Source organism: Hevea brasiliensis, chromosome 11, assembly GCF_030052815.1.
Source record: "Hevea brasiliensis isolate MT/VB/25A 57/8 chromosome 11, ASM3005281v1, whole genome shotgun sequence".
Taxonomy (NCBI): Eukaryota; Viridiplantae; Streptophyta; class Magnoliopsida; order Malpighiales; family Euphorbiaceae; genus Hevea; species Hevea brasiliensis.
The window spans coordinates 92,732,148-92,754,155 of NC_079503.1; the positions used below are offsets into that span (position 1 = coordinate 92,732,148).

The 22,008-nt window shown below is 34.0% G+C and overlaps 1 protein-coding gene and 1 long non-coding RNA gene across 4 annotated transcripts; one reads left to right on the plus strand and one right to left on the minus strand.

The window, feature by feature from the left end:
• Positions 1-916: 916 nt before the first annotated feature.
• On the minus strand, positions 917-19,249 carry LOC110661975 (helicase-like transcription factor CHR28). Of its 3 annotated transcripts, none has more exons than XM_058130314.1 (12): positions 18,559-19,249; positions 17,928-18,021; positions 17,486-17,776; positions 16,169-17,382; positions 14,130-14,201; positions 11,653-11,727; positions 10,646-11,558; positions 4,735-4,865; positions 4,281-4,502; positions 2,666-3,277; positions 2,342-2,551; positions 917-1,343 (listed from the first exon to the last, which is right to left on the minus strand). In XM_058130314.1, the coding sequence occupies exons 1-12, from the start codon at positions 18,715-18,717 to the stop codon at positions 1,239-1,241; spliced, it is 4,098 nt and encodes a 1,365-aa protein (XP_057986297.1). In that variant the 5' UTR covers positions 18,718-19,249; the 3' UTR covers positions 917-1,238. The 3 variants fall into 3 exon arrangements, with proteins under 3 accessions (XP_057986297.1, XP_021676528.2, XP_057986298.1); XM_021820836.2 differs by having other exon boundaries at positions 17,480-17,776; XM_058130315.1 differs by having other exon boundaries at positions 17,480-17,643; positions 17,927-18,021.
• A 700-nt stretch (positions 19,250-19,949) lies between these two features.
• On the plus strand, positions 19,950-20,632 carry LOC131170466 (uncharacterized). The gene is made up of 2 exons (XR_009141202.1): positions 19,950-20,096; positions 20,287-20,632. It is a non-coding gene; the product is annotated as an uncharacterized LOC131170466 (long non-coding RNA).
• The last annotated feature ends 1,376 nt before the right edge of the window (positions 20,633-22,008 follow it).

A 22,008-nucleotide genomic window follows, 5' to 3' on the forward strand; every position in this document is an offset into this window, starting at 1 on the left:
ATATTTAGCAACAAATAAGGAAAGAAGAAATTTCTAAAAATAGAATAAAAAATAACTGAATATTGACCAATATGAGTTACAAAATGTAATTAATTCGAAATTCAGTAAAAATATTAGTCATTCTCATTTAATTAAATTTTTATTCTCTTTTTTCTTTCACATATTAATTTAAGAATTTTTTTTATAGCCCTCCTATTATTCTCATTAATTACAAGTATAATAATACATATTATTTTATTTATATATAAAAAATATAATATATCTAAATTGTTAAATCTAATTTACTAATTTTTTTACTGTATATTTTATTATAAAATGAATATATACGCAAATTATTAGATATAATATATGTCAATTATTGATGAATATCGCATCATCCGCAGCTTGATATTCACTCCTGTGAATTCCTATATCTTTCGAGAAAATAAAAAATAATAATAATAATAATAATAAATAAAACTTTTTTAACGATTCATTTATGCCTTGAACCAACAATCAGTTCCCAACTTTTTTTTTTATATAATATTTCTATTTTGCTCTCAATTTCACGTGCCATGGTCTGATAGTCCATTTGATAATTGTTATGCATCAATACATGCGAATACTTGGTTGAAAGGGATTCACAAACACAATCCAAGGCAAAATATAGCATTTTAACCTGAATATTTTGCAGGCATGGAGACAAATATTTATGCTCATTGAGTTGAGACTCCATTTTACACTCCCTTTCAACAATTAAAAGTTTACCAGAAAGCAGCAATAAGCGACAACAGCATGTATAATTTCTATTAAAGAGGATAAATTTCATAATCCATGTACAGAGAGAGAATCTAACAATTCAATCAAAAATAAAACCCAACAGCCTAAAGAAAATGAAACCCCCTATCATTTACACTCGGGGAATTTTTTTTTAAAAAAATTACATATATACCTATCAAACTCAGTATCTTTAATAACTGTAAGACTCTTTGAACTCCAGATCCTATCAATGTAATGGGAGATGGCCCACCAAAAAATTTATAAAAAAGAAAAATGGATCTTCCTGGACATCTATGCATGTATTTTCTTGTCAGCAAAAAACTACTTCCCTGAGGTATCAATGCTGAAACGAGTCAGACTACAGTCCCAATTCCGTTATAAAGCCACAGCAGCAACTGCTAAGAATCTTGGAGCCTGCTGCTGGGATACCATATATGATATCTGCGTTAGCAAATGGATGACTGCTGTAAACTCCATCTTCACGCCATAAAAAGGTAATTCAAGTCCTCCACTGTCAAACGAGTCTGACGACCACCATTTTCATCCTCTCCAAATGCAGATGAAACCATCTCCCTCTTTTTTTGCTGCATGAACCCAAGGATTTTCATGAACACACAAATTTGAATCAAGAAAATAAATAAATAAATAAACACACACGTAGCCATCCAGTATCCAGTAATAACTTAAAAGATAGGGGGAAAAAAAAGGAAGCAAGTCTATAAGTTGGAATCCGTCATATTAAAACAGAACAAAAAGGAAATGGCTACAAATCATATCAAATCATAGTCAAGGATGTTAAGATATAAGAATAAAAAAAGAAAAAGAAAGAAAGGGAAGAAAGGATTAGAAAGGAAAGAACCACAAAGGGCTACATCTTTATTTTTCTCATTAATATAAAATAAAAAGTTAAACACACACACACACACACATATATATATATCCTATAGTTACTCTACTTAATTAGGAATATAACTCCTACCTATATAGGAATATAAATCCTTTATTAAATAGAAATATAAATCCTACACTGATTAGGAAAATATAAATCTACTAATTAGGAATAGAAAAAATCAATGTTGACTTTCCATAAGAGAGGAGTCATCCAAGCCCATCTAAATATCATGTTTTTGCATTGATGAAAAAATGAGAAATGTCAACAAAGATAGCAAAAAGGTTGACCCAACTAAAGTTGTTTCGCATATATGTGATTTTAGTCACTTGATACCAAAAATATGTGAACTGCAAGCTCAAAGTTGCAACAAGTCAACAAGTTCAGTTACCATTTGAACAACCATTAACACAAATCAATCTATTCTATCCCAAATAAATACTTCACCAACAAAAGCGGCCTAAGGTCAATGATGAGACAAACACAAATCCCTCCATCATAATTTATCTAAAAGCTCTAACCCTGAGACATTAATCATTAACATGACAAGTAATAATGGCAATATAAAACTGCATATTCCATAAAACATCAAGTATGGTCATGTATGCCATCTCTATATCATACTTTTCAATATTAAATCAGAGACTTCTGCATGATAAACATAATGGAAAGAAAATACAAGAATAGTGCTACCTGTAGGGCTAAAATTCGATCTTCAACAGTATCTTTCACAGTTAAACGCAAAACAGTAACAGGACGAGTCTGTCCTATGCGATGTGCCCTATCGATTGCCTGATCTTCAGTAGTAGGATTCCACCAGAGGTCCAGAAGCAGCACACGACAAGCTGCAACCATGTTCAATCCCAGACTAGCAGCTTTCAAAGACATAATCATAACTGACACCTACAAAGCATAGAGATCAAGCTTCAGAATTAAATTCACTGGACACATTTAAGAAAAATATTTTAAAAAAACCTTTCAATATAAAATTTTTCAACAAGTTGATATCTCACACACCTCTGGAAGTGTATTGAAATCCTTCACAGCTCTATCTCTGGCAACAACTGACATTGTTCCATCAAGTCTTCTGTACTGAATTGAACAATTTTTAAGACAAGTTTCAAGCAAATCCAACATCCTTGTCCACTGGGAAAATACTAAGGCTTTCTCACCAACTACTTTAACTGAACCATTAACATTTTCATCCAGAAGTAAATTTCTCTTATCAGTATTATCATTAACTGAATTTCCAGAACTACACAAGTTCTCATGACAGCCGGCATTTCCATCAAAAGAGTTCTCCAAAGAACCATTTGTAGATGCACAATCCCCTGGTTTGGTCAGTGACAGCAAGACTTCAAGCGCAGCCCTAATTTTTGAGGAATCATGCGGACAACCCTCAGAATAAGGGTTTGTTGCCCGACCAAGTTCAAAGCCAGAACCATCTTGAGCAGGCTGGTCAGAGAGAGAACTGTTTAATGTGGATTTGGAAAACACTGAAGATTTATTTAGTCGAACATTGCATTTTGACGCAGGGCATTGGTTGTCATCACCAGTGAGATGTTCACATATGCATTGGTTACAGAACACATGACCACAGATTGAAACAACAGCATCTTCCGGTGGATCCTATAAAAAATCAGTGTTATCAGAAAACATAATGCATGAAAATTTTTATTTGCACAGAATACAAGGTTAATAAGACAATTTGAGGGACAACACAAAACACACACAGAAACTAACTGTAAGGCACAGCTATTAACACCATAATTTAAAACCAAAGAATTCTCATTCTCATAAACATTGAATCCTAAACAGATAAAATTGCACAGACATCAACCACAGGATGTCGTAGCTATCATTATAAAAAATGATCAGCTGCATATTTTACATCATAATGTCAGCTTACATGAATTATCATTCAGCATTCAGCAATCAAACAAAAGAACATACAGATTAGACCCTTAAATAGGAAGGGAAAATAGTATTTTTAACAAACCAAATCATCAATAAAATATGGCATCCAGTATAGGGAAAGGCAAGTTAAAGCTCATTATAGTGTAGCTCTGGTTTGGAGATCCTAGAATTGCGGCACCTACAACGGACCTCAAATAATGAGTTCCAGGTAGAAATGAGGTTTTGATCTCACTTCTCCTTTAGCCTATGTTGCAATTTCTTTTAATATTCATAAAGTTTCAAATTCCATGACTTCGGTAAATGCCAAAATTTCGGAAGTGAGCTCTTGTAACAACGCACATGTGTTACTAGCTTTTATCAAGTCCAAGTATTATTTTTTAATATTATTTTCATAGCCAAAATAATTTTCAGACTAGTAGTAAAATTAGGAATCTAAGTTCTATAGAGATTTTAATATTCAGAGGAAGTGAATATATTACTTCATTGTATCATGGGCTGCCTAGAAGCCCTAGTATTAACTTTGTTAATAGCCTCATTATTTTGAATACTTATTCTTCAAATTTTCATATACAAATTATGGCAAACTCCTGGAAGATAGAGTGATTAAAAGCAGTATCTTAAACCTCTAAGAAGCCTAGTTCCGATCTCAATTGAAGTTGCAGAAAAAGAAAACAGAGCACATTGAAACAGGCACAGGACAAAGAGTAACACATACATTGCAGATGCCACAGATTGCCAAAGATGCTTCTAGGCAATTCCAAAGGCACATCTGTTTCTCCCTGGGGAGCTTCTTTGCCATCTCAATTGAGGATTTTCCAAAAGAAATTGAATCTAAACCCCTAATAAGAAGAGGATGATCACAAGCTTGACGAAGACGCAACAGCATCAACAAAATGTTGACGTAATTTTGTTTGACTGTTCCAGCAGCTGCATATTCCTGAAAAGACAAACAAGTTCAGAGGTTAAAAAGTTTAACCTTGCGCACATAAGAAGTGGGAAGCAACCAAACATGTTCACAAAACAAAGAGTAATTTAATCATCAGAATAACAAGCTTTATCAAAAAAAGGGAAGGGATTAGGGGTGAGGGAAAAAGAAAGAAAATAAAATGAAGAGAGCTTTAAAAAAAAAAATTTTAAATTATCCACACACTCATCTAGTTAACACATACTTTGAACTGAGCACGTGAATCAATCTCTAGCCTTGTGTAGAAGTCACGCTCTTCATCAGTAAAATCTACTTTTTTCAGTTCTACTACTTTGGGCGGCAGGGTAATGATCGGTTTGCCATCAATATTTGTCCCTAGATCAAACAACAACAATAAGATAAAAACCCACATCAACCATCACCATCCTATCTAAATTTCGACAATCTGTTATATACAGATCAAACTAGAAATAATCGTATCCAAAACATGCTAGTCCAACCAAGATTTTTCAAACAGATCAGAGAATATTAATGTATATATATCCACAGCAAAATTTGAAATTTAACCAAAATTTTCTAGCATACAATGATAAGAGGCTATGCCTTTTGACAGGATACAATATAGTTTACCAGCAGTTAAAAACCATCAAAACAACAACAGGGATAAATCATCTATTCCAGTAGCCTAAAAATGTAAATCCAGAGAATGCACAAGACCCTTAAGGTTAAGGCACAATATAGAATGCATAATAAGCCATATTACTAATTTAAATTGTTATAGAAGTCTTTTCCCATTAGAAGTTGACTCTTATAGGATATCCTTGTTAGAAAAGGATTCCTAATCAAAGTAGAATTTCAGTCCATGTAGTACAGAAGATAATTGCATATAAATATATATATATATATATATATATATAGCTGTGTATAACACCTTTTGAATACATGAAAAATACCTTCAAGCATGGCATCAAAACAAGGTCCCGTAGCCCTCTTTCCCTAAGAATTTTCTCCTATTCCTGTTCCCCTATTTTCCTTCAACCCACTATAACTTAGGAGAACCCACTAGGGTTACTACGGTGTCTAATTGCCACCCTCAGGAGGTGACCCAAGTGCTGACCAACCATCCCTAAAAGTCCGGTGACCAGAATTGGAGTGAGTGGCCTCCACGCACACCTTTTGGTTTATGGTTCCTGTTCCACGAGTCAACACGTGACCCCACGTGTGGTGTTCTCCGACAACGTCCAACGGTTGGGCCTTCTCTCCCATCGTCACCCCAACATGGTGGTTCCATCCCTATAGGTTGTGTTGGTTTTTGAGGCTTCGTTCTTGGTAGTGCTTGAAGATCTTTTTTTTGGCGTCACTGGTTCATCGGGATCTGCTAACTGGAGGCAGTCTCTTGGGTTATTTGTGGATTTTGGACATTTAAAGTACAATGGCTGAGGCTGAAACCAAGTCTATAATTCCTAATGTAGTTCCGGTGATGACTAAAATCATAGAACACAAACTCAATGGCTTGAATTACTCGGTATGGAGCAAGACTGTTCGGATTTATTTGCGGAGCATTGATAAAGATAATCATCTCACAAATGATCCACCGGATGATGATACCAAGTAAGCTTGGCTGAGGGAAGATACCTGTTTGTTCTTACAGCTTCGGAATTCAATTCACAGTGAGGTAATGAGTCTTATTAATCACTGTATGTTAAAGAATTGATGGAGTTTTTATAATTTTTATTCTCTAGCAAAGGCAATATTTCTCGCATATATAACATTTGCAAAGCATTTTTTCGACCTAAAAAACAGGATAAGACTCTTACAGCATATTTTATGACATTTAAACATATTTATGAAGAGCTTAATGTTCTGTTACCATTCAATCCTAATATAAAGGTGCAACAAGCTCAACGTGAACAAATGGCTGTCATACGTTCTCTTGCTGATTTACCCTCAGAATATGAAACTGTTAAATCTCAGATTCTCTCTAACTCTGAGATTTCCTCTCTACATGATACCTTTACACGTGTCCTTCATACAGAGAGCACTCATTTTTCATAACCCACTAGCGGTGCTCTTATTAGTCAAAATATGAGTGAACAACAAGGAAAAAGAGGAGCATATATAGGAGGGGTTACTGACAACAGAAATAATCAACGTAATGGGGAGGCCAGTTCTACTCAGGACTCGAGAGGAGTCATTTGTTATTATTGCTATGAGCCTGAACACACAAAATGTAATCATTTGAAACTTCAAAGAAAAAAAATCAGCAATTTCAGGTGGCAAATATGATAGCAGAAAATTCTACAGTGTCTTCCTCCTCTGAGAAAATTATCTCAATGTCTGCAAAAGAATTTACACAGTTCTCCCAGTATCAGGCATCTCTAAAGCCTACCAATTCCTCAATTACTGCTATCACTAAGTCAGGTAAATCCACTACATATCTTGTGTCCTCCTCGTCCAAATGAGTCATTGATTCTGGTGCTAGATCTTTTATCTGATTTCCAGTCTTTTACTACCCCTTCCACAGTCACTTAAGCTGATGGATCTACTTCATGTGTCATGGGTTCTAGAACTATGAGTCCAACATCATCCATATCTTTGTCATCTATCTTATATCTACCTAACTTCTCTTTTAATTTACTTTCTGTTAGTAAACTCACTCGAAACTTAAATTGTTTTATTTCTTTTTTACCTGACCATTGTTTGTTTCAGGATCTTATGACGCAGAAGATTATTGATAAAAAGCATGAGTTTGATGGTCTCTACATCCTTAACAAACGTGAACCGTGATCTCTTGCTTACCCTAGTACCTTAACTCCTCTTGAAGTTCATTTTAGATTGGGCCATTCTTCATTATATATCTTAAAGAAATTATTTCCTCAGTTTCAATCTTTGTCAGTACTGAAATTTGAGTCATGTCAGTTTGCTAAACATCATCATTTACCTTCTGCGCCCAGAGTCAATAAACAGGCTTCGTCCCCTTTTGAGTTAGTTCATTCTAATATTTGGAGTCCTTGTTCTATTACTTCTAAACTTGTATTTAGATATTTTGTTACTTTTGTGGATCATTACTCTCGTGTTACATTGTTATATTTAATGAAGAATCGTTCTGAGTTATTTTCTATCTTTAATGCTTTTTGTGTTGAATTTAAAACTCAATTTAATACTTCTGTATGCATGTTAAGAAGTGATAATACTAAGGAGCATTTTTCTGAGCAATTTCAGACCTATACTAAGGAGCATTTTTCTGAGCAATTTCAGACCTATATGACTCAAAATGGTATTCTTCACTAGTCATCCTGTATTGATACACCATCCCAAAATAGTATTACCGAAAGAAAAAATCGTCATCTTCTCGAGGTAGCTAGGGCACTTCTTTTCCAAATGAAGGTACCTAAACATTTTTGGGCTGATGCAATTTCTACAGCATGTTTTTTTATTAATCACATGCCATCTTCTGTCTTTGAGGGGGACATTCCTTATACTATTTTGTTTCCAACCAAATTATTGTTTCCTATTGAAACCCAAATTTTTTGTTGTACTTGTTTTGTGCAAAATGTTTGTCCACAGGTTTTTAAATTGGATTCAAAGTCTATTAAATGTTTTTTCCTTGAATGCTCGTAGATCCAAAAAGGAAACAGGTGCTTTTCACCAACTCTTAATCTTTATATTGTTTATGCTGATGTTACGCTTTTTGAGTCTACTCCATTATTTTCTCAAACATTTATGTATGAGAATCAGGGGGAGGACGATGATATGATCTTTTAGTTTACACTGTCAAACAAAATCCTCCTCCTCATCCTGCTCCTATTGTCCCAGTCTCAGTCAAACCTCCTGTTGTTCATGTTTACTCAAGGAGATTGGAGACTCCAAACTCAGATCCTCCACCATATTCTTCATCGGAAGATCCAGTTACTACCATTAGTCATGATCCTACTTTAAATCCTCCCATTGCTCTTCACAAAGGTAAATGTGCATATACTTACCCTATTTTCTCTTTTATTTCCTATGATCATTTGTCTTCTCCTTCTCGAAGTTTGTTACCTCTTTAGATTCTATAAAAACCCCTAAAACAGTTATTGAGACATTATCTCATCCTGGTTAATGTGCTGTCATGAAAGAAGAAATTGAGGCCTTAGATACAAATGGTACATGAGAACTGGTACCTTTGCCCACTGGTGAGAAAGCTATTGGTTGCAAATGGATTTTTACAGTGAAGATAAATCCTGATGGTTCTATAGCCAGATTAAAAGCACGTCGTGTAGCCAAGGGATATGTTCTAATATATGAGGTTGATTACTCTGATACATTTTCTTCTGTAGCTAAACTAGCTTCAGTCCAGTTGTTTATCTCTCTAGCAACTATATATAATTGGCCTTTACACCAATTAGATATAAAGAATACATTTATTTATGGTAATCTTCAGGAGAAGGTGTATATGGAGCAACTATCAGGATTTGTTGCTCAAGGAGAGTTAGGGAAAGTTTGCAGACTTCGAAAGTCTCTTTATGGCTTGAAACAAAGTCCTCGGGCTTGGTTTGGAAGATTCAGTGAAATAGTACATATGCAAAAGTGTAAGTGCGATCATCTGGTGTTTTATAGGCAATCTAAAGCTAGCCTAATTCTAGTGGTAGTGTATGTTGATGATATTGTTATCACTTGGAGTGACTCTGCAGGTATTTCATCCCTTAAACACTTCCTTCAAACCCAGTTTCAAACAAAAGACTTAGGCCTACTCAAGTATTTCTTAGGTATTGAAGTTATGAGAATTAAGAAATGTATCTTCTTGTCTCAACGGAAGTATATTCTTGATCTACTAACAAAAACTAGAAAATTAAGTCCTAAGCGTTGCAGTGCACCAATGACCCCAAATTTGCAACTTGGAGCAAAAGATAGTAAGCTATTTGAAGATCCAGAAAAAACACAGGAGGTTGGTAGGTAAAATGAACTATCTTACAATAACTCATCCTGATATTGCATCCCAGTCAGTGTGGTAAGTCAGTTTATGTCTTCTCGAAATGTTGCTCATTAGGAAGCTTTGAGACAAATCTTGCATTATTTGAAGGGAGCTCCAGGGCGAGGCTTATTATATAGTAATCATGGACATTTGAATGTTAAGTGTTTTTCAGATGCAGAATGGGCAAGTTCTAAGGCTGATAGAAGGTCAACTACTAGATATTATATCTTTGTTGAGATAATTTGATGTCTTAGAGAAGTAAAAAGCAGAGCATAGTCTCTCAATCTAATGCTAAATTAGAATACAGAGCTATGGCACAATCAATGTGTGAAATAATGTGGATACTTCAATTATTAGATGAGGTTGGCCTTAAGACCTCTCTGCCTGCGCTATTATAGTGTGATAATCAAGCTGCTTGTTATATTACTTCTAACCCTATGTTCTATAAACGAACCAAGCATATTGAAATTAATTGTCATTTTGTCTGTGAAAAGCTTCAACAAGGTATCATCTCAACACAACACATCAAGACTACGGAGCAATTAGGAGATATGTTTACAAAAGCTCTAAATGGAGCTCGGGTTGACTGCATTTGTAATAAATTAAGCATGATTAATATCTATGCTCCAACTTGAAGGAGAGTGTTATAAAAGCCTTTTCCCATTAGAAGTTGACTCTTATAGGATATCCTTGCTAGAAAAGGATTCCTAATCAATGTAAAATTTTAGTCCATGTAAAATAGGAGAAAATTGTATGCATATATATATATAGCAGTGTATAACACCTTTTGAATATATGAAAAATACCTTCTCTTACATAAATGAATCCTTCTCGTGAACATATCAGTAATTAATTTGTCAATCAAGAGGAAAATCATGCATAATGCAATTGAAACCAGCAAAGAAATTTTACTCAGATATCCATATCCATGTGACTCCAATAATTAGGAAGGCAAACAAAACATTCAGCAATGAAGCAGAGTCAGTTCCCAGCACAACAAGAAGCCTCAACATAGATTAGAGAACAAAAGATCAAAAGTTCTAACATTTTTCAATAAAAGGAAATAGAAAGAAGGCCTTTTGAGCTTTACAGTTACAGTAAAATGCAATTAAAAATCTTGAGGAATATTAAATGCAGAATAACTACAACACATGAATTAACAAATATGCAAAATCAATGCCCACAAAACAAAGAATCTAACCTTTGGTGCGACGAAGCATTATTGCCTTCAGCACTGCTTGCAGCTTTTTGTACCCTTTTGTTGGATTCTTTTGAATTGGAATCTTTATTGTGGAGCAGAACAATGTGTAGACATCATAAGGATCATACCTGAGGAACCTGAAGTAGCTATAAAGATCATCTATTGCATTTTGGATAGGAGTTCCAGATAGGCACCACCTGCGCTTTGCACGAAGGCCCCAACAGGCCCTAGCTACTTGAGTTCTATGATTCTTGATGCTCTGAGCCTCATCCAGGACAACCCTAAACCATGCCACCTTTGCAAGAGGTCGAGCAACAGACTCAAGTAATGCAGCATCCATTCCTTTCTTATTCCTAGACCCCTTTTTGCCAGAACTGGGAGGATATTTTCTTTTCTTACCAAATGAGAGCCCCAAGGATGCTCCATCATCACCTTCACCTTTTCCTATCTCATCATCATCTTCATCAACAAGAGGTTGCTTTGGCACCTCCATGCTAACAATTGAATATGTAGTTAGAACAACATCATACTTCGCAAGTTCACAAGGATCCTTTGTTCGATTGCTTCCATGGTATACCAGAACAGAAAGATTAGCTTTACTGTTAACCTTCTTATCCAACTCCTCAGCCCATTGCCGTAAGACACTTGTGGGACAAACAACAAGAGTTCCTGCTGAAGGCCTTCCCGTAGATTGCCCATAAGAATTCATGCTCTTTTTTGAACTTTGATTTGACATGAGTTGAAAACTTTGAGCATCCTTTTTCATTCCATAAACCTCAGTAACCTCATCATCATCCTCATCCAAATCTAAAGGTTCAAACACTTCTTTCTTAACTAATTGTGGATCTACTTTAACAGATGGAGGTCGTTCCTTAAGTATAAGAGCAATTGTTGATACTGTCTTCCCTAATCCCTGCAAGAGAATTTGTTGCATAAGCCCAGAAGTAGAATAAAGTCTTGAAAGTGCACTATCAATGGCTTTGGCAACTTAAGAAAAGGAATTCCACCTGATCATCTGCAAGAATTCCTCCTGAACAGTACATGCTAGTCTCCTTCTGAATCATCCATGACAAAGCAATTCGCTGTCAAAGAAACACTTTAGTCAGATAACACATTAACAAGTGTAAGTGCAAGCACCAACAACCCATAAACAAGTAAATGGCCTTGCATCACAAAGTCATTGTTAATGTTTAATTAAAAAAATGTAAAAATAAAGATAAAAAAAGAAGAGCAAAGCAATCAAATAAAGGATGCCACACATCAATTGACAAAATCCAACACCTGATTTAGTCTAAAGATGTGATAACAAACAAATTGCTTGGGGATTTGGTGGAGGGTTAATGTTGTGGGGTACAGTATGTGCTGTCCAACTTAAAGTATAGGGCATATGCTCTCCTGCTAGAATGCTACATTACAGTTTATGCCCTAATTACCAAAAAAGTCCAAACCTTTTCACGAAATTGTATTTTAATACAATCATTTCAATTTTGGAAATGTAGGCCAAATTGAACAAATTGGTTGCAATTTTATCCACTTGAACAAACTAGTCAAGATTAAAATAAAAAATAATATTTTATTCCTCAACAAAATAAAATTTTATTTTTTATTTTCCGTTTCCCTTTTCTCTATGTACTCACTCTCTCTCCCTTTGCCCCTCACCCACCGTCCCCCTCCGGCCTCCCTTCATCTTGTGATTGTTGTAGACAATGAAAATGGGGATTTAAAGGAGATATTATTTCTGTAGGGATGACAGAGAGGGATCTTGAAAGGTGAAGCTTCCTGTCCTCTAATGTCCCCAGAGACTAAAGATGAAGACTTTCCACCCCAACTTTGACCATCACAATGGTAGAATTGGCTAGTTGTAAATATCCATTCAATTTAAGCCTTGAATTGACATCTGTATGGCCCCATTTTTCATTGACTTTTAGGGTAAAAAGAGCACTTTTCAGAGAAAAAAAAAACACTCTAGATGCTATTAAAAAAAAAAGATATTTGAATTATATTATTTTACTATTGTTATAACTAAAACATATCAAATTTATTTGTTAATCAATTTTTAATACTCTATAACTAATATATTTAAGAAAGTATTTTTCTCAGCAACTCTTATAGCAATAATAAAAAAACCCAATATATAATATGGGTCTATTTGGCATTGTTGTTGGAGTTGTTATTGAGAAAAATAACTCCTTAAATATGTTAATTAGAGAGTACTAAAAATTAGTTTAAATTTAAATTTGACATTTTAGTTATAAGAACTCCAAAACAATTAAAATGATTTTTTCAACCACATCTAAAATGATATTTTTCTAAAATGCATTTTTTTTGCCTTCTGACCTCAACCTCGAACAGGACCTATATTGAAGGAATGGTAGAGGTAGGGCTGCATTCGGTTTAAATCAAACCGAACCATCAAAACTGAATTAACCGAATTACTATATTTTAGAAACCGAACAGAACCGAAATGAATGAAAAACCAAATTGAACCAAATTGCTTTATTTCAGTTCGGTTCGATTCGGTTCGAACCAATTATTTTTTATTTTTGATAAGTTTTTTAATTTAGACTTAATTTTTAAGTTATTTGGTATAATTTACCTTGATTTGAACCTAATAACCATTAATCAATGAAATTAAACAATTTATATATATATATATATATATATATACATATAATTCATAAATTTCCTATAAAAATAAATCAATTTAAAAATTAATAAAACAATTCGGTTCAATCGATTTTTTCTCTCCAAAACCGAACCGAAATAAATGAAATTTTTAAAATGTAAAACCGAACCAAACCGAATTATCTTAAAAATCGAATCAAATTACCGAATTAAGGCGGTTCGGTTCAGTTTATTCGGTTCAAACCGAATAGTGCTCACCCCTAGGTAAAGGGTCACAGAAGGGATGGATGGTGAAGGGCAAAAGAAAAATTCTAAATTAATTTGGTGAAGGGAAAAAGAAAAATTATGAATTAATTTTTTATTTTTAATGAGTAAAATGCATTTTTTTTAATTTCAATTTTAGTCAATTTGGCCTAAATTGCCTAAATTGAAATGATTGGATTAAAATGCAAATTTGCGAAATGGTTTGAATTTTTCTTTTGTAAGTAGGCATTTACAGTTTGATGAAGTGTTTCCTTCGTTTTTTTTATTCCTTTTTTTTAAACTCTGACACTAACTAGAAAGATATTTGGTCCTTGAAAACAAAAAGAATCTTGTTTTATACATAATTGGAAATAAATCAGAATGATAAGCAGTTGTCATAACAAGTCACATTGCCGAATGATCTATTGAGCTTATGGAATATCTCCAATGTCTTAAAATGTTTCTTCTATGATTCTTTTTATTTTGTTCATGCAAAAGTAGCTTATTTCATTGTTGATAGGCCTGATACATTTTATATAACACATCACCACATGTCCAATGGCCAATTCTCAAATGGGCCTGAAAGGAAATGAGGAACTAAGGAAAAATTCCAAACCTGATGTCTCAAAAGAGGAACTACCAAAACTCCTTCTGGAGGACTAGCTTCAGACTTTGGCTGAGAAATATCCTGTAATGCATATCACCACCTTAGGCACAACATACTTTCATTGACAACAACAGCTGTTATTATAACAGACACTAAGAAAGAGCATGTTTTTAATAGAATAGGATAACTGATGCTGCAATACGAAAACCATCAAAGGATAAACAATAAAGAGAACTTTAAATTGTCCTACTAGAACAGGTTTAATAACGGATCAATATAGATTTCCAACTCTTATCTCCCAGAGAAAGTAACTTTAAATCTTTGTAAAAGGCCAGAATTAATAAATAAATAAATAAGAACACACCCCAAAGGATCCAAATAATAATTCAACTCTATCTCCCAAAACACTATGATGCTGCTAAAGTTTATTAAGCTACCCACCACAAACTAAATAAATACATCAAGTACTGATTCAAGGGCAACACAAAAGGGCAGAGGCTATTGATTTTTTAGAAAGAAAGAAGAAAAGGGAGAGAAAGGGAGAGAATTGAAATGAACCTTAAAGGATTACATTTTCATTTACTTGTACTTGGCATAATACATAAAAGTCCATATTTATAATGGAAGATACAAGATATATGGCATTCCTTAAATCACTCCTTAATATAAACACTAATTAAGCTAATCAATCACATGATTTTCTCATAAGTATATCCCATAAATTAAAGTAAAATCTCATCAATTCCAACACTCCCCTTTGATGAGATTTTTGCTGAAGTTACGGATGCATCATCAAGAACGAGAATTTGGGAGAAAATTAGCTTTGGGACTCAAACCCTAGGCTAAAATGAAGAAGAATGAGAATATTGGAGAAAAATATCCAAGACTCAAACCCTAGGCTTTGATGAAGGAGAAGAAAAGAGTAAGGACTTCAACCCTAGACTCTCAAATCATGAAGAGAAGAAGAGGAAGATGAATAGCTTGTGACTAAAACCCATAGCTTTGAAACTCAAACCCTGAAGAAGGAAAATAGCTTTTGGGACTAAAACCCATTTCTTTGTGAAGGAGGAGGACAATAAGAAAGCAAAAACCCTAGAATTCTGCAGGCTCTGATACCATGTTGATTTTTTAGAAAGAAAGAAGAAAAGGCAGAGAAAGGGAGAGAATTGAAATGAACCTTAAAGGATTACATTTTCATTTACTTGTACTTGGCATAATACATAAAAGTCCATATTTATAATGGAAAATACAAGATATATGGCATTCCTTAAATCACTTCTTAATATAAGCACTAATTAAGCTAATCAATCACATGATTTTCTCATAACCATATCCCATAAATTAAAGTAAAATCTCATCAATTCCAACAGAGGCAAACAAATTACAGCCACCTTAACAGGAAAACTTCAAAATAATTGGAGCCAAAATGATGTTTAGAAAATAACAAAATGAAGCTACAACATCACCACACAACCCCCCAACAACCCACCACCACAACCACCAACCCCCCGCACAACAACAAAAAAAAAAAGAGAGGAAAAGCAAATGGCCACTTATGGTTCCATCAAAATAGGGTCTTGAAGGGAATTCCCCATACTATTTTACCCTTTCACAATTTTTGCCTGAAATGACTTCTTTCAGGCCTTGAATCTGCAAGTCTCTCATTTGCAAGTCCAAGACTTTACTATTGCGCTAGACAATGGCTCTTAAACAAAATGAAAATGCATGATGAGAAAGTACCTAATCCACACAGATATTGCAAACAAATTCCAGCAAATGATGCTCATTATATTGGTTAAGACAGCTAATGAACACATATTTGTCATAAATTCAGTAAGCATCACAACAGATATTTCAGCCATTTATGCAAAGAATAATAAACAATTTCTCATATCAACATGATAATGTCTGCACCTGACCATAATTAATTTAATTCAGTGCCAAGCCTTTCCAAATTCTGTTGGCACTTTAAGTACCGAAACCTTTTCAAACTCCAATGGAGTTAAGGAATAAAAAGTAAGTGCAACAGCATCCAACACAGATCTAACCTGTAATGCAGCTCGAAATATGAACCTCTCATCGTTAGCCCTAAGCCTTGTGCTTCCAATTCCAGTACAATGAACGGAATTACCATATGCAGAATGTTGTGTAGGGCCATTGGCCTTTCCAACTGCAACAGATTGGTTTATGCGAACAGGATGACTGATATCTTCAAGAACACATAGGTCAGTGCCGTCATCAACATTGGATTTGCTACCAGACAAATTACTCTGAATTGATTCAGGGCTGACGCTTGAAAGATGACCCAAGCACTCAGGTTGAATCAATTTACTATCTCTTTCCTCCTTAACAAAACTCAGCTGCTTGTTCACATTAGGTTCCTCAACATGTGAAAAATAATGGTCTGAAGCATTTAATTTCAAATGTGCACCAAGGGGAATTTTACCAGCAATTCCATCAAATTGAGCTCTCATAGATGCAACATTTACGTCTCCTTTCTCATCATTAACGTAGATAAAATGATTCTGGCTCCACACAGAAGAAGAAACACCAGAAGATGATTGCTTTGACTCTTCATCAACAAAAAGACCACTTTCATCACTACAAGAAAACTTTCTATTGACAGCTTCATTAGATATTTCATCGGAATGGCTTATCATGCTCCTACATGCTACCACTTCATCAATTTTTCCATCCTCTACGGCAGCCAGTTGCTTCTTGCAGATGGTTGACTGAATACAACTGAATGGTACTCCTGATGACTTGTTATCAACAAATCTATCATCTGTATTAGATGAAAAACTACTGCTGATACGTGATATACAGTTAGCAGCTTCACTTTTAAAATTCAGTCCCTTGACATCAGAGTAATCAATCACTGAAATCTCAGAAACAGAGCATGAACTCTCAGTTTGAAACTCCCTGATTTCATCGTTTTTGTTAGTTGTAATTACTTCATTGCTAGGCAATAATTCAAAACTGAAATCTTCAACAAAATAACACTCTGGTGAATCAAGAAAAAATGTATTATCAGCATTGACACCAAATTGCATGGCTGGAAAATGGGCACCTAATTCAGTATTATCATCAGAATGATGACAAAAGGTAGACTGAGAAGAAACTAGATTATGCGAAGAAACATCAGCATCCACAAATGACATATCCATAGATCTATATAAATCAATTTCAGGTTTTTCAATAAAAGCACCACTGTGTCCAAACTTCTCATGTGAAGTATTCATATAAAGGCCATGTGAAGCATCTGCAATTTCCAGAAAAAAATAAATAAATAAATCATTAATTCCAATATAAATCAGAATCATCTATCTAAAAATATCAAATGAAACTAGATGCCATACTACAACTTGGAATCTCAGGCTGCAATACACCAACCCTCCCTTCTCCTTGATCCCTGCTACATGGACAACACCACTCTTTGGGACTTACGGGGCAGGCATGCATAGGAGAGCTAATTTGTGATGAGGGATCCAGTGTCACATGATTAAAGGCCATGGCAGAAATCCCCGCATGATCAAAGGAACCAAATGAACCTCGAATCCTAGCATCTGAAGCTTCTGGATTGTGTGAAGGGTAAAATGTAGCTGGATTTATGGACTCAGATTCTAATGCATGTCGTCCGTTTAACATCTGAAAACCTAAACAGTACAACAATGTAGACATATTATAATCTAAATGATAATATGAAATCTTCCATCTCAGCTCCACAATATCTCAAGAACACATCATTATCCCAATAATTATCTCAAATACAAATGACCAAGACAAAATTCAGTATATAGTCGTTACCACTTTGAAGCTGAAAGTTCTTGTGGTTGCCAACATCAACATCAGTAGCCGACTCATTTTTCAAGTTCTTAGATGAAAATTCTTCGGGACTACTCTGCAAGTTTGTAAATGCAAAGAAGAAATATTCACTAAAATGCAAAAGGAAGCTAAACCATGTTTTCCGACTTTCACCAGTCCTAAGAGAAAAGTTAGAGCATGTTTAGTCAATTAAGAAAAATAAAAAATAAAAAATAAAAAACAAAGCTCTCTTTCTTGCATTGATTGTAAAATGTAAAATCCAATGAGTTCTCCCAAATTGCTTGAAATTAGCCATTCAGATGATGTATATTCCCGATGGCCTTGAGACACCAACAGAAACTCCCATTTACACCACTATTAAACATACAAAATTATCTATCTAGAGCTCAAGAAACAGTTGAAGCCGCCTACTCGATCCACAAAACCTAGTACCTACATCCAATTTTTATCCGAATATGAAACTTGTCCACACTGTAATCAAGTTCAAAATCAAAGTTTCTCGGAATTATACTCTTAACCCCACAATTGCTGACTCCAAGGACTGAAACGGCACGTTATCCACATAACTCGAGTTCCCATTTTTTTTTATCCAAGAGCAGCAACGGAAGCCTACCTGAGAAGGATCACCAGGTTCTTCAAGAATATGTAAGAAGTCATCCATATCCATTGTCAATTCCAAATTCCCACCGCTATTGCCGCCATCAACCTCGTCAACGCCACTGATATCACCACAAGGCCAAGGCCCCGAACCACCATCGGCCATAATCATCATCAAATGAAACTCCAACACCCAAATCAAACCGAAAAAGCCAAAAAGAAAGAACCAGCCAATTAAACAAGCCCCAACCCTAACCAAAACTCTTCACTACTGTAAAATTCAAATCAAGACTCTTCGATCCAAATATCAGAAACTGCACATCGTCAACCGAAAACAGCCAAAATAATACAATTTTAGAGCGAAATATCAAAGAACTTTCTCGTGATTTTTCTTTCTATTTTGTGTGTAAGATTCTACGTTTTTTTTTTTCTTGCTGGAAAACAAACACGAGAAATAAAGAAAAAGAGCGTTGTATGTTTATAGATTTAAAAGCAGCCAGTGGTGAATAATGTGGCATGGATGGCGCTGGTTTAAATATGAATGGATTGGCTAGCATTCAGCAGGGGACTAGGGGAGAGGTCGAACTCGTACGTTATGTCGTTTATGCAGGGTTCCTTTGACTTAAAACCTCAGTCGTTGGATCAGCATCAACGATTTGATCCAAGGATTGAGAATGTATGACCAGAAAACAAGTCGACAGTGAATAAATAACTTAAATTTGAATTGAACTGGTGCCGTGCGTAAACTGGAATCGAATTGCGAAGAAGAAGGGGGTAAAATTGTAAATGTGCAAGCAAGTCGGTTTTTTTTTGTCCGTTTCACTTTTGAAATTGGACCTTCTTTTCTTGTTAATAATTATTAACACGCGATTTTGTCACGCGTGTTACCTAATCGGGGTAGGTTGATTATATTAAATAAAAGAGAGCATTCATTAGTTTGAAACTTATGATTTTCCCTTAAAAAACACTCTTTTTTCTATTATTAATTTGAAAGTATATTATTTATTTGATATATTTATATTTGATTTTCTATTTTCGTTATTAAAAATATTTTTTAATTTAAAAAATAACGAAAATTTTAGAGAAGGAGATGTGGGCGATTGTTTTATAGTGGCAGTAATACACACGCCCTATTATGGAGATTGGAGTAGGCTGTTATGGTGTGGAATTATGGAATAAAGAATAAGAGGGAAATTGAACTACCTAACCATTGAATAGATGCAACGTGAAATTCCAAGCAATTAGCAAACAGTAAGGCGTGCTTTAGACAAAGAGACGCCAAAGCCAAGTCGGGAAGCTTCAAAAATGACTCGTGAATCTTATCTTATCTGGGAGCTTCTAGAAGGGACGGGAGATTAGGCTGAGGCCATTTTTATTTGGTCTTTGCAAGTAATATTATCATAAAAGAATTGACCAAAAGAGAGAAAAATGAAATCCAAAAAATTGATATTTTCTCACATTTCTTTTATCAGGTCAGCAGGGATGGATGTACAATGGCTATAGCTAGCAAGGTTACGCTTACAGGCATAAACTAGTACGTGGCAAGCTTTCTTTGTAAGTTGTAGGGAGAGACTCTTTTCGGATTGAGTTTGCGTTTCTTGGTCCAACCGAGTTTTTCATTGAGTTTTCGTTTGCTTCCCTTGCCTACGGACAAGGGAAGGCATTGCTCATCGATTTTGTCTCATCCCAGTATTTATATGCTCTTTCTTGAGACCTTTGTAATAGTTTTGTTTCTTTGGAGCAGCACCACCAGATGAAGTCGGTGGTCATTGTCTTCTAGAGGGTCCATGCATGCCTGGGGATAGGTAATTCAAATTTGTTGAGCTTGTCCAACAATTGGTGGGTTGATGTCAAAGGCGGTGCTTTTGTTCAACAGGCAATTATCTTAGTTGCCAAGGTAGTGTCGTAGTGTTGGCCTGTTAGTTTATTCCATTTCTAGCAACAGCCAAGAACAACTCTGCATGGTTTCCATCTCCGGCATCAGCCATGACCAATGGCAGCTCTGTATGGCTTTGAATGCTTTGCTAGAGCAGCACTCATAGGGTTTGTTTATGAGTTGGGTTTAATGTTATGGGGTTTGATTGGTTTAAGGGTTGGGGGCTTGGTTTGTTATCTTCTTATTATTTTGCTCGATCTATTATATCTTTACCCATTAAATCATGCTGCACATTATAGAAAAAAAAAAAAAATTGAAAGAGATCCTTTTAATTTATAATGCAAAAATTAAATAAAACTTATTATTTGAATGTTTAAACTAAAATAAAATTATTTGTTAATTTAGTTTAATTAATTTAATTTATCACTTTTTATTTTTATTTTTATTTTAATAATTAAAATTAGTAATGCTATCAAATTTTTTATATATACTAAGTTTAACTTTAAATTGTTTATTAATATCTTTAATTTTTTTTCCTATATCCACCATATTCTTAATTTGTAATATTAATTTTTATCACTATTTTTATAAAAAAAAATTAAATTATGACTTAATAATTTACATTTAAATACTTAAAAGAAAAATGGAATGGAATTAAAATCTCATCCATAATAACTTATTGCTACTTAATACTGTATTGATAAGTAATATTTTTAATAACATTAATTAAAAGCAATATTGCTTAATGGATTATTATTTTAAATTATTAATGGATTGGACCAGAAAAAAAAAATCTTTTGACACATGCACTCCTTCACCATGGCGCGGAGATAGATATCAACCATAGGAGTGATTTCCAGAGCAACCATTCCCCATAGTCATGAGACTGACCAGCTTATGTAGGATCTTCACACATAGAAAATCATTCTTGGGTTTATATGGAGTGGGCTCTCTCATTTCAATATCTAGTTTTTTATTTTTTAAGATTTTGATTTTCATAATAATTTAATCAATAAACTTTTTAATTTAATGATATTTAAATCAAAATCAAAATTATGAAGTCTTGAAGACTTTATTTTATGACATATGACGAATTCTATTTATAAAAATTAAATTTATGAAATTCTTGAATTTTTATGGAGTTGACTGTCTCATATCAAAAGTTTTTAATTTTTCAGCAATTAATTCTCATAAATACATCAAATTTTAATCAATAAATTTTAATCAATAAAATTTAAATTAATTTATACCAATAAAATTATTGATCGATTATCAATAGAACCTTTTACCGATGATGCAACTTCGTAAATAAATGTGGCACTAATTATTCTTGACCTCTTTATCTTACATTAATTATTTATAGATTTTATAATCTTTTTATAATTTGTTAGTTTCTCTATTTTTAATACCAAACACTAATAGAAAAATGTTACACGTAATTTATTGTAATAATTCGTATTTGATTCGTGACTAATGTAAAATATTAAACACAATTAATTTAACATATATTCAAAACAATCATTTTTAATTTAAATTTAACTAATACTATTTAATATCTTTATACGTAAAGTTTTTTAAATTAAATTTTTT

Coding starts and splice junctions, on each gene's coding strand:
- LOC110661975 (XM_021820836.2), bottom strand. CDS start 18,717: ATGATGATTATGGCCGATGGTGGTTCGGGGCCTTGGCCTTGTGGTGAT. Junction 18,022..18,558: donor AACCTGGTGATCCTTCTCAG/GTAGGCTTCCGT, acceptor ACAAACTTGCAG/AGTAGTCCCGAAGAATTTTC. Junction 14,202..16,168: donor TATTTCGAGCTGCATTACAG/GTTAGATCTGTG, acceptor TATGCATTACAG/GATATTTCTCAGCCAAAGTC.